The sequence below is a fragment of the Blennius ocellaris genome (genome assembly GCF_963422515.1).
Source record: "Blennius ocellaris genome assembly, chromosome: 6".
Taxonomy (NCBI): domain Eukaryota; kingdom Metazoa; phylum Chordata; class Actinopteri; order Blenniiformes; family Blenniidae; genus Blennius; species Blennius ocellaris.
This window is the reverse complement of record NC_137655.1, coordinates 27,048,786-27,062,591: the sequence shown is the minus strand read 5'-3', so window position 1 is coordinate 27,062,591 and position 13,806 is coordinate 27,048,786. Positions and strand designations below refer to the sequence as shown.

General features: G+C 42.6%; 1 protein-coding gene across 2 annotated transcripts in view; it reads left to right on the top strand.

Annotated features, from left to right (window-relative positions):
* Nucleotides 1-12,598: 12,598 nt before the first annotated feature.
* Nucleotides 12,599-13,806, top strand: part of tbx15 (T-box transcription factor 15) — a 46,310-nt gene continuing 45,102 nt past the window's right edge. The window contains exon 1 of one of the 2 annotated variants that reach the window (XM_080497831.1): nt 12,599-12,783. Coding sequence is in view for 1 of the 2 variants with exons in the window: in XM_080497830.1 (XP_080353956.1) it covers nt 12,946-13,132 (187 nt within the window). In the remaining variant the exon portion in view is untranslated. Of the gene's footprint in view, nt 13,133-13,806 lie in introns of both variants that reach the window. The other variant, XM_080497830.1, reaches the window with a different exon arrangement.

Here is a 13,806-nt window from a genome sequence, read left to right as displayed (position 1 = left end):
ATGCAACAGCAAAGTGCAAAAATAGTCTGTAGTGCAAGAACAACAATTTAACACAACAAAAATCACGTAGATATATGATAATAGTAACAAATTCAAACGTACAAAAACAATTGAACCAAATATCAAGCAAATACTTCAATCATGTTAATGAACAGTTACCAGAAACAAGATTATAAAATGGTTTCAAAACAAATATAAAGTTGGAAAAACTAGGTATTAAAACTATGTAACTATGTAAGTAACTATGTGAAAATGTGTTTTAGATAAACGACCTTGATTTGACATTTGATGGCCACATTGTTGTTCCTCTGTTCGTCCTCAATCATCCAGCTTCTCCTTAAAACCTGAGCTTCCTGGCTTTTCTGGAGGAAAAGTCCTTTATGACGTCACTGTAAGAAATCTGATGGCCAACGTTGTTGATACTAATCATTGCTGACCACTCAGTCTGTCTTGTGCCTTGGAAGATCTCAGGTCGTTTTTATTAATGTGAGCTTGGAAAAGCTCGGTTCTGCAGAGGCTCCAGTCACAGGGAGGGTCAGGATATCTGGAGAGCGACAGGAAGACTTGGGAACAACTCACACGTCTCATTTTGAGAGGGAAGTGAGCAGTTCAAATAGGCGCTTGGTTCGCTTTCACCTTGGTCCGGTTCTGCTCCCAGTCCCCCAGAACAACTGGAGGAAGTTGTGAGTAAGGGGAACATCTGGGCGTCTTCACTCATATGAGCACTACCTCATGTGGACTACACAGGAAACAAGATGAATGGACGGCTCTGAATAGGAGGCAGCAGTTCCCAGGTTTGAGCAACAGTTTCAGTTGCAGGATGCCCGTTACCTCGTCAGTTCAAGCTTTTACCTTCTGGGTCTGTTCACACGACCATGATTTCAAAAGAAAACACCAAAAATTGTTGCATTGTGGGTGTCCGTTTACAAAACGATGTTTGGAGCCACTGAAAACACAACATTTTGACAACGGCTCCCAAAGGTGTGTTATGATCTCTGGTTGGATATGAGCGTTAAATTACTGTAAGCAATAGATTACTGAAAGGAATAATTCACTGGAAGTAATTTATGAAAAATGTACATTATTAATGGAAATAAACTGTCATTTACTCATTAACAACTCCTAAAATAATTGAGTAAATAAAGTTAATATTAGAAATTATGTAATGAACAATTACGGATTTGAATAAATTGGTTATCAATTAATAATAAAATGGGGCACCACCAGATAAACTGAAAATAGCTCTACCAAAATTTCAGTCTTGTTTGAAAAGGTTTATTTAAGTTATGTAATATTTCTGTGTAAAATATAACAATCTTGAATAAGGTGTGAGATTCGAGCACAGACTGCTACAAACCAGTGAATGTCAGCATTAAGTACCAGGAATCGATCAATTCAGCTAACAGGCGTTTATTACAAAAGTGTATCAATTCATAAATAATTCGGAAATCATATCATAAATCAACACAATCAAGTAGCAAACGTCATCTAACACAGAGATCTAATCTACTAAACAGCAATTATGTATAGTGTGTGTGTGTGTGTGTGTGTGTGTGTGTGTGCGTGTGTGTGTGTGCGTGCGTGCGCACATGCGTGTGTGTGTCCGGTTGAGCGCTTTGGAACACCTGTGGGGGGTTGTTAGCGGAGAACTCGTCCACGTGAACGTGGCGTGAGGCGTAGCGTGAACGTGGTATGAGGCGTGGCATTAACGTGGCATTAACGTGGCGTGAACCTGGCGTTCACAAACAGACGGCGGGTTCATCAGTGACACAGTGAAACACATTGTATATTAGCTTCAGGCTAATTTAGCAGCGCTGCCCAGACCAAAGCTCTCTTACTGTTCGTCAGTCACATGGTCAACATTGTTCGGTGTGGTGTCGTTCTCGTTAGGCCGTGGTAATTGTCCGTTACAGGGTCTGGATTCAATACGGTGTCGTTCTCGTGAGGCTGCGGTAATTTGTCCGTTACTGGGTCTGTGTTCAGTACAGTGTTGTTCTCGTGAGGCCGCGGTAACTTGTCCGTTACAGGGTCTGGATTCAATACGGTGTCGTTCTCATGAGGCCGCGGTCATTTGTCCGTTACCGGGTCTAGATTCAGTACGGTGTCGTTCTCGTGAGGCCGCGGTAACTTGTCCGTTACAGGGTCTGGATTCAATACGGTGTCGTTCTCATCAGGCCGCGGTCATTTGTCCGTTACCGGGTCTAGATTCAGTACGGTGTCGTTCTCGTGAGGCCGCGGTCATTTGTCCGTTACCGGGTCTAGATTCAGTGCTGTGTCGTTCTCGTGAGGCCGCGGTGACTTGCCCGATACCGGGTCTGGATTCAGCGTCCAGAACCAGAACTGTGGGTCGTAGTTTCCGCTGCAGAACAGCCGGCACACTAACCAACGGTGAGGAGAGACGCTGGCTGTGTCCCAAACAAGGAAGAAGAAGTAATCCGATTGTGTTCTGCTGGTCCAGCTGAACCTTGGTTTGGTTCTGTGGGTCCACTTGGTGCTCTTTTCCTGCGATGCAGCAGAGACGTGAGCGTCTCTCGGCAGTTCGGGGGAAGAGGCCCTGAGCTATAGCTGGATGGGGGTTTCATCCAAGTTTGAATTTCGGACACCGTGTAACGCCAACCAATCCGGTTGGTCTCAGGTTGAGAGAGCAGCCTCCTCCTCTGGGTGTGACGGAGTTGGTCGAGCCCCCTGGTGGTGAGGTGCAGGGATGCAGCTTCGAGGAGGAGATAGAAGGGGGCCCCCTGGTGGGTGTCACATGACCAATGGTGTTTTCAACCATGGAGTCAGGGAGTGAACAATGGGGTTTTAGGCCCAACAGGTGCAACTCTCCAAAAATGCTCCTACACTCCTACACCGCCATTGGGTGGATGCTGGAAACACTGCTACTGGCATGAGCACCTTGGTCGTAGTAACTAGTAGTTCTGCACATGCTCAGTAGAGCCAATAAAAAACATATTTCCTTCGTGGTGTCATGAGTCTCACTCCATATTCTCCTGGACTTGGTACTTTTATTTTGACAGTCACCATAATAACAATCCAACTTGTTGATTTTATTTTGACAGTCACCATAATAACAATCCATCTTGGTGGTGTGTCCACTAGAATGTCCGTGTTCTCCCAGTATTAATGCCTATATTGTTCTCTGCTGCATGTGAAACAGCACCCATTAGTGGCTCAACATGAACACTACATCATTTTCAGTATTGTGGCCGTTTCCGAGTACATGGACATCATTAGTACATCATAAGTGCAAAACGATTTTTGCAATTTTCTGAAATGAAAATGCAAAAATGATGCGTTTTGACCTGAATGTTTGCGTAAACAGGCCTCAGTGTGTCTGTGCTCATGAGCTTCACTTACATTTCTGTCTGATACAGAAGTAATAAATCCTACTGTTGGCCCTTGACTCCAAACAGCCCTGAGCCTGTGTTCAGAGTATCTGGTTACATTAATGAAGTTGTTTCCACTAGAGGATCATGAAGTATCTGAAATCAGAATGTAGCAGATCAAATTAAAAATCAGCTTACAGCCATGTGTCGTTTTTACCTCCAAACAGTTCAATACCAACGAATAGAGTTATAGAGGTTACACAATGCTGTTATTAGTGGCCTGCTGTACATCACTAAATATAGGTTATTTTCAAACCAAAGCCTAAAAATAAATCTTATTTCTACACATAAAGCCAATAATGAAATGATTCCTTGTTTTTCCAAATTCAATGTAGTGGTGGAATAACTTGATCAGCGGCAGGCTGTGCATTTCAGACCCAGGCCTTCACTGCTGGTCTGAGGCAATCCACACCTCAATAACTTTTTATGGCTACAAAAACCATGTTACTGCAGAAATGCAGTATAAAAAACCTTTGCATCACAGATAGATACCCGTGTCGCCAGAATATATAACTTAAGAATGAAAAAATCAGAATAGACGTCTCTTCTCCTACTGCAGCTGTATAAAAAAGCGACTGCTTTTCCTGAAACTTCTTGAGGTCGAGGAGGGAGACAAACGTCAGTCTTTAGTGGTCTTGATAATAATATAATGCAAACAATATAATCCTGAATGTTGGTGCACGTGACAGACCTAGGACAGGCTGAGGGACTGTCTCTCGGCTGGCCTGGGAACGCCTTGGGGTCCCACCAGGAGAGCTGGAGGAAGAGTCTGGGGCGAGGGAAGTCTGGGCATCCCTGCTTCGACTGCTGCCGCCGCGACCCGGCCCCGGAGAGCGGTAGATGATGGATGGATGGATGAATCCTGCCATGGAGTTTGTAGTGAGTGAGCACTAGTAAATTGCACCATGACTCAGAGTGCTGAGGTGCGTTCAATGACCTCTTGGAAAAGTCCATTTTGAAAATTGTTTTGACAATGAATCTGCAACCAAATGTCTTTATCGTCCCCTTTAGTCATTGTAGGTTGATAAAACCGCTATTAAATAAACACAACTATATTTTGGTTCATGTAGCTCGCAACAGATGCAGCCAGTGCTGGAGAGTGAACTCTCTGACCATCCAATCAGAGGGCTTGAATATACCGACCCGCCTCCCCAATATCAAAATCTGATTGGTTGAAGCAGCCACCGCAGATGCCTGCAGAATTGACTCTGAGGGCCTCAGGCCGATTTGTTTAGCCTGGCAACAGGAGATGGCTTAAATGTGATTGGTTAAAAGCTTTAATATGGAAGTAGTGTCTGGAAGCAGCAGCTGGGGAGAAGCTGTGAGAAAAAGCGGACAGACTATTTGGAATTATTTAATCCAAAATTCATGGACAAAATATAATCAATAATCAGTCTTTGATTCAGATCTTTGTCTTTGGCCTGCAGAGAAGCCTTTAAGGCCCTGGTGGCCCGCTACTGGTCTTGATGCTGATAGTAAATAAAGTAAGTAGTAAACTTTATTTATATGGCACTTTTCACAGACAGCCGTCACAAAATGCTTCACAAGAGTGGGTATATCGAAAAGATCATGTGACTGGTACACAGGTTAAGAGCTTAAAATCCAAAGATGTAAACAACAGCGTCAGTGATGAAATAAACATCAACAAAGAGTAAAACTACAATGGAAAGATGAACATTTCAACTTGAAAATCAATGCAAACACGGATGAATATTGTGTAGAAACACTGATCTGCCCTTCCACACAACAACAGGAAGCTGATTGGCAGCTGCTTTCTTTCTGTTTACACTCTGCTGCAGGTTATAGTTTGACTGTGGAATCTGGGCCACAGGGTGGCGCTGTGGTTAGCGCTCCCGCCCTGGTTCAAATCCAGCAGGTGTTTCTGTGTGGACTTTGCATGTCCTCCCTGTGTGTGCAAGTCCCCAAGAACATGAACCGTGGCTCCCTGAACCAGATGCTCCATCCCCAGCAGCTCCGGTGCTCTACTCTGCTCCGCTCTGCATAGATAGATAGATAGATAGATAGATAGATAGATAGATAGATAGATAGATAGATAGATAGATAGATAGATAGATAGATAGATAGATAGATAGATAGATAGATAGATAGATAGATAGATAGATAGATAGATAGATAGATAGATAGATAGATAGATAGATAGATAGATAGATAGATAGATAGATAGAGTAGCGTTTCTAGATGTAAACACTTGGAGGCAAGATTTTATCCCAGGTTTAGTAACAGCACTGAATTCCAAAGTAAAGTGGCTGCACCACCTTTTAGCCACAACATTATAACAATCATAAAGGCGCTGATCCCATAAAAATGTTGAGTCTTGCAATAGCTGATCAAAAAAAAAAAAAATGCAGCTGAAAAAAAAAGTCATTGACATGAATGGAACCAGGTCCCGCAGTTCCAAAGACTAAAGTTCTTCTACTTGACCACCAGTAAAACTACTAATTAGTGAGAATCTTAAAAAGTCTTCATCACTGCTTCAGTCAATTCAACCTTCACTTTCTCAGCGAAATAAGTTTGAAACTTGTACTCGTAAGTAATCGACCTAATTCATTTTGATTCATAACTGTTTGTTAGCTTGAGCTGCTAACAAGCTGGTGTTTGTGACGACTGCTCTGGTTCTGTGAAGCTCCGCCTCAATCATCTCAATCAGTGAGCGGGAGTTAGCGGGAGCTAGTGGGGGTGAGCGGGAGTTAGCGAGAGCTAGCGGGGGTGAGCGGGAGTTAGCGGGAGTTAGCGGGAGCTAGTGGGGTGAGCAGGAGCTAGCAGGGTGAGCGGGAGCTGGCGGGGTGAGCGGGAGCGAGCGGGGGTGAGCGGGAACTAGCGGGGTGAGCGGGAGCTAGCTCCACTCATTGAACCATCGGTGTGGATCAGGAGGAAACAACCTGAAGCAGCAAGAGGAGACCAATAACCAGGGAGTTCTGTCCTCACACTGTAATTATTTACTATATAAGAGGAAGTTTTATTCACAGACAAGAAAATACTGCAGATAATCTTGATGAATTAATAGCATATTTTACATGCAGTTCTTTCTGTTGACACCAGGCGGCGCTCAGCCCCACCTGCCCCTAATGACCAGTCACCCCTGGATAGACAGATAGATAGATAGATAGATAGATAGATAGATAGATAGATAGATAGATAGATAGATAGATAGATAGATAGATAGATAGATATAATTAACATAATTCAGAGTGATGCACATTTTCTTTTCTTTTAAGCTTTTTCTGTCTCAAAATAAATGGAAATGGACCTTTTCAGCAGTCGGGGTGAATTTTAGATCTTGAGGATCAATGCACATGTTTCACCTCAGTTTATTCTCACAGCCACATTAACACGAAGAGTTCTGCAGGGACGCATTAATCCCAGACGGCCCGAACGACACGTTGAAGACATGCGGTCGGGAAAAACCCATACATGTACTAAATGTACAATAAGAACGAGCAAACTGCACAGAAAGGCATCCAAGATCGAACTTAACGAATGGGGGCGACACTGCTAATTAAACCATTTCGTTTCTTTTCAAACTTATTTTCCATTCAAATTCTAACAAAATGTAAACCATGTCTCGGATTCTGTAGCAGGATGAGTCTTATTTTGTTCAGCGAACCACTATCGTCATAATGTTTACTCATTCTGGTTCAGGGACTAGCCTTTACTCCATAAAATACAACAAACACATGTATTTTCCTGTTTGGCAGACTTGAACTCTTCTGAGATCAGTTAGAGTCTCACTTTATTCAAACAGGACACATATTTATACTGTCCTCTTCTGGCAGTTTTACCTCAGAAACCTCCTTTCTATTTCTGCGTGGCTGTTTTTGCCTTTTCCCCCGTTCATTCTTTGCCTTGTTGCTGTTTCCTCTCTGATGCGCACTTCCCCAACCTTTGCGCTTTAATTGAAAACGCACTTCTCTGATATTTCTACAGAGCCTCTCTCGCACACCATGGAGCTGGATTACACACTTACTGCGGGGTTTCCATCTCCTGTGTTTACTTGCTCCGTTTACTTCCTCACTTTTTCCCCTACTGACGGAATATAAATAAAAATATATAGACTGCATACGTACAGAGCACAGCGGGCTGTAAATCACAGTGAAGAGCGAAGCACTGGGACAAAAACACGTTTCTGTTTAAATCCAGGTCCCTGCGCGTAAAAACGTCTGTGCGTTTCATTTGAGCGCGACACCGGAACACGACCGTTTTACGCACGAGAGGAACAACTTCAACCGGGTCGTAATGTTTTTTTTTATTACTGTTATTATATCAAATAAATCGCTGTTAATGGAAACAACTAGTCCTGGCGCAAGAAAAGAAAGGCATTTTTTTTATGTTGCTCTTCGATGCGCTGAGCAGCAGAGGAAACTAATCTTCCTAAAAACCCCTAATCTTTGGACATCACTTCCTTTTTGTACAGATTGTGAACTCAAGGTCGGTGTGATTTTTATGTGACAAGTTCATCTAAAGACATAACAACCTGGTTGGAAGATTTTTAACGTCACTGACGCAAGTCGCCATGTTTTTGATTTTTAATTACTTTATTTGAAACTGACAATAAAATTGAAGGTAACAGTGGAATTTAAGGAAATCGTTCACCGTGGTGTTATTATTGTTGATTATTATTTAAAACAGTACTGTCGCCATAGCAGTAGGTCCATTTGCTTTTTCGCAAAAGATGCCTTTTTTTCTTCAGATGAAAAACTGTTTAAATAACAGCACTGCGCAGTATTTATTTCCAAACATAAACCAAATAAGTCATGGGTGTATGGGTGACCAGTGGTAGGTCTAAAGGTCATGTTTTTAATTGAAAATGAGAAATATGTGTGATTTTAGGCAGTTTTATGCCACATCGAAGATTTTGGGGATTTAATTGTTTATCTGCAGAGAAATCCTAAAGTTTATAATAGCCTGCAACAACACCTGGTTCAAATGTTCTATTTTGTTCAGTGAAGCCTCTGCAATTGCGTAGATCAGGTAAAATCAGCATCTTTTTAATCACACGTGTTATTGAATTGTGGCCTGCTCAAGTATAGCTGATCAATAATTGACGGCCTGATTGCTGAACTTGAAGAAATGTTTGAAACTTTAGAACATTTGACGTCAGTATGTCGGAAAATATGAGTTGATTTCAGAGTGTTTGACTCGGGGATTTGTGCGTTACATCTGGATTGTGGAGGTTTTCTTTTACGCAGGAGCATAAATATAAAAACTGCACGTTTTTCAGTTTGTGACCTTCAGATGTCCACCTTCCTTCAGGCTGCTTCAGGTAAGATCCGACTTTATGCTTGTATCCTCCTCTACATCTCTCTTCATTCCTTTCAGCTCATTGCGACTTTTAAAATGACTTCTTTTGACTTTGTAATGACGTGTTTTACCGGAATATTGGATCCCAGATATAAAAAAAAAAAGCATTAAAAAAGAAACAAAATCTCTCTTTTTCACTCCTGGAGTCCCTGGAGGCTGTAAAGGTTTCAGCCGGGATGTTTCTCACACCTTATAATGAGATGATTGAAGCTCCAGCTGAGAGCTGGAGATGTACAGTAAAGCTCGCGTCTGTTCGCGAAGGCTTTAAATTAACCCTTTGATGTTCGTCCTCTTACGGGCCTCGCCGCATCGTGCAGGTCAGTTTTCATCCAGGCCAAAAATTCATTCATAGTCATTATAAATTTAAATAGTGCATCTTACAATATTAAATGGATAATTAATCCTTATCGAACCCAAATAAACGCTCTGGAAAGCATCCAAAGTGTCATTTTAAGGCTATAGACATTAACATAGTTTGTCTTGTAAAATACGTTCAAACCTAACAGATACATGTCAAATAGTTCCTTTTTTAGTTTTATTTTATCAACAATTATGGATAGGAAACCTATTTAACAGATACAGATTAAAAAAACATTTTTACCGGAAAAGCTTCATTGTGAAAGAAACATGTACAGAAACTATAACATTCTTAGGTTTTTTTTGTGTATTTCAATCCCTTTTAGTAAAAGTAATTTAATTAAAAAAAAGAGAGAGAGAGAGAGAGAAAAGAATCACATTTTGATTAAAAATAATAATAATAATAATAAAAATTGGGTTCTTAAGTCCGAATCGATTAATTTGGCTCCGGACAAAATGTTAAAGTTAATCATAAAAAACGAAGAATTCAGTTTGTTTATTTATAATTCCGCAGACTGTTTACTGTACAAACAAATGTAACATGTATGAGTTGATATTGCATTTTTGCTTGGATTTAAAATACGGCACAGCGGGTGACAAGAGCAGAAAGATTTTAAAATAATTTGTATTCTAGGTAAATTATATAGATTTTTTTCCCCAAATAATTAGTTTTGAATGTTGAATCGCTCCCGACAGGCACAGCTCGAACATCCACGTCATTGCTGGAGGAATAATAACATAAAATAAATGTCTGCATTTTGGAGACTCCATCAGGCCGCTGTTTGACTCGATATATCACTTAAATGCAACTTGTTCTGTATATTATTGGAACACATTCTGACAAGTTTTAATGCATCTGAATTGTTGGGTTTTTTTTTTTCTCAAATGATGTATTGTTTGGAGGATGTGTCCATAAAAACGATAGATTCACGAAATCCTGGAGTTCCTATAGTAGAACTACCGGAGATTTCTTAATAGATTGAATGCCTTTTGTTTTCATATCAGATGCTTCCTCGACATTGTGTCCTTATTTTATTTTATATATATTTTGTCCACGACGCATCGTCTCCTAATGACCACTGGTTGGACTTGAAAAGATGAACTCTGACCCTTGTTACACTTTGCCTCCTCGTTTCTGCTGTTGACCAAAATGTAAACGTCAGGTCAACTTTGGTTCTAAATTGTATTTTTCTTTCAAGTAACTTTCGCCCCCGGCAGTGTCCCCCCGGCAGTGTCCCCTCCGCGGTGTCCCCCCGCGGTGTCCCTCCGCACTATATTTAGCTCAGCGGCCCGTCGGCCTCCCTCCGCCGGTGACGCGCGCTCCTTGGCCTGCGCTGCGGCCGAGAGTCGCTGACTGTCAGCTTGGATGCTTTACTGCTCTCCGCGTGCTTCCTTCCCCAAGGTCAGGTGGAGGTCAAAAGCTTTCTTTGACTAATTGAAAATTTAACGGCGCGTTTGACCGCTTCCACCTTGCGCGCGTGTGACTGGGAGGGTGACGTCAAAACTGCAGGTTCCATGCCCGTTTTTACGCGCGGGATCCTCGTTTCGCAAAGAAGACGAAATCTAAATAAAGAGGCAACTGCGAAATATTATATTAATTAATAAAGTATGTACCAATAACTACTTTTAAAACGGTGCGATAGTACTGAAGAGAGACACGCGTGTTACCTGCACGTCTCGTTTTGTGTGAGCGACGCGCCATCGAGGCCATAATGAGGACGTAAAGAGCCAACACTTGGTTTTTTAGCTTTCACTGCGGGTGTCAAACCGCGCGCACCGACACGCAAACATGCGCTGGATATCTACGTGTTTATACTGGACCAACTTTTACGCTCCGAATTACCCGGAAGACAATATAGCAGAAGAAAGAGAATACACACACGTTATGATATCTGTTGAATTTTAAGTCTCGGGTCGTTACTGGATCTTTATTTGGATTTAAATCAACTACTTTTAGTTAGATTTGTACTATTTAGAATGGAATAAAGACGTAAATTAGAAAATTGTGGAATATTTGATCTATCTATCTATCTATCTATCTATCTATCTATCTATCTATCTATCTATCTATCTATCTATCTATCTATCTCTCTATCTCTCTATCTATCTATCTATCTATCTATCTATCTATGAGTGGTGCGCCTCCCTCCAGGTCTGGTCAGTTGGGCCACCTTCCTTCCCTCTGTCGGGTTAAAGCAGCTGCGAGCGTCCCGTCGTTTCCCTCCGAGCGGCTGAAGGGAAAAGAGTGAAGTGTTTCCCCGCCGCGGTGGAAGATGTTCAGCCTCTCTCTCGCTCCCCTCTGGCCTGTGCGCCTCTACGGAGCGTCACACTCGCAACAGACTTCTTTAAAAAGCAACATTTGGTTAGAAACCAACAGTAAACATTTTACTCGTGTTATTTTTTATGCTGTAAAAAACATTTAGTAGATTGATAGTGGATTTAAGTTAAATGATGTGTAGACATGTAAAATTTAAATGCAGAAGTTTTCTTGCCATCAGCCAAAATCTAAATATTTAATTTAAAACCTCTCAATTAAAAATCTGACTGAAAAAAAATCAGTTTTAAATCATTTCAATGTCAATTAATTAACCATATCAATAATAAACAACGTTATCTGATGTATTATTTTGATTATTTAATTTCTGTGTGGAAGAATACACATTCATATGAAAACGTTTGCATTAATAAGAGTGTAAACAAAATACAGGTTGTAGATATTATTTTTAAAAAGGGATCTTTAAATAAGACATGTTATTGTTTTGTTTTTTGTTTTAAATTATAGTCCTAACAATATATCCATTCGGTGTGGATTATTTTTTGTGAGTCTAATGAAAAAACTTTTTTTTTTCTTCTTTCTGCGCTCCAGACCTGCAGATGCGCTGAAATAAGCGCAGCGCGCTAATCTTCTGCTGCCGCATCGCGGAGCCCACCTGTCCGTCCTCGGCTCTGCTCCGGTCCTCAGCTGCCTGTCGGCCCGCAATGGAGCTGTAATGTGACTTTTCTTGCAAATCCCTGGTAATGATGGAATCAGTGGCTCAGACACTTGGTGAGAGGAGAAATATTACAGTGAGTCCGTGGCGGCTGCTGGGAGGCCGCTGCGCTCTCACGCACCCTGGACGACCAAACCAACAAGCGAAGCTTGAGAGGATCCCTGCGTCACGGAGGTGCTGGTGAAGTCAGTAAAATGCAACGTTTGATTCACGTTGTTGTTTGTTTTTTGTTTTTGTTATTTGTTCAATCTGAGCGCAGGACACCTCCAGTCTAATTCAGAGCCTGGAAAAGGTGAGAGTAAGTTTCCATTATGGTTGATTGTGGAGTCACTTCATTCGGCTGCAGCGGCGCGAGCAATGGCCGCTCTTCCAGGACGCGCGTCTCCCTCCTGCTGCGATTGGACGAAAGGTTTCGTCTGGTTGTCTCTTCTTACGACTGATTGGACGCGCCGGTGTGACAGAGCGCAGTGAGACCGCCCCCTGAGCCTGGAAAAAAAAAAGGAAAAAAGCTGCTCCAGACGTGAGTATCAATCAGAGAGAAGTTCGGAGCGACAGAAAGAGAAAAAGAAAGAGACGGAGTGGAAGGACTGAGAGACGCGTGAAGCGGCAGCTAAACCATATCACCTCTCCAGGACTTGATTTGGTGCGCGTGCAGCCGGGATGGCACAGCCTGCTTGCAAAACTTTGACGCGGCGTTACTAAGTCACGGTTGGGATTACTTTGGACACTTGGTGAGTTTTCGCCTCGCTATAAACACTGACTTGTGCGTTTTTATTTTTTATTTTTACTTTTTTTATTTTTTTTAAAAATTACTATTGTTTTGCTTCATCGCGTCGGACGGACTGAGTGGGTTTTTTGACGCGTCCCCTCCCACTTCGGGTGGATTGAGAGAAATGAGTGAGAGGAGGCGATCTGCCGCAGCTCTGAGCTCGAGAGCCCACGCTTTTTCCGTGGAAGCCCTGATCGGCTCCAACAAGAAGAGGAAGCTCCGGGGCTGGGAGGAGAAGGAGCTGGAGTTGTCCATGGAGAGCCTCGCCACGGACGGAGAGGATCCGGCGCACTGTCTGGATATGGACCCGGGTCAGTGCGCAGACATGCACAACACCGCTCAACACGCCGGATCTCCGTTCTGTCACAACTGCGCGATGCAGACACACACGTCCAGGGTCAAACATGGCTCCACGATCAATGACACGGCGTGTAAGAACTCCAGTGTGCACGTGAACCCGCAGCCTCTTTGCTTTGAGCCAGGCCAAAAATCAATACGGTCCGTGAACGTGCGCCTGCAGTCCTGCCTCTGACGGACTGACTCCAATATCACGTCCCCAAAATCCCGTAGCAAATAAACACGAGCAATAACAGCTCGGAGCAAATGCATTATTTAGCTTTGGTATTTTGTTTGTCATAGCGAGTTAGCTTGTGCACGTTCGGACCCCTGACTCGACGCGACACGAGACACCAAACAACACCTGAGACACACTGCCGAGCGTAAAGTTGAGTGGAAATTAGAAAACGAGCGAGGCCTCCAGAGAGGCCCTGCAACACACCGCATCAAAACACTCCAGTGAATCTGACGGATTTCTTTCTCAAACAGCATCGACTTTAACATAATTTCAATGATTTATATAATAATAGGGAAGTTTTGCTTTCTGCGCTGAAATCCGCAAACACCGTCCGCCGTGCGACATTTCCCTGAGCGCATCCAAAGGCTGTGGCTGTTGTTGTGGGGTTGTTTTTTAACGCCGTGGCTTGGA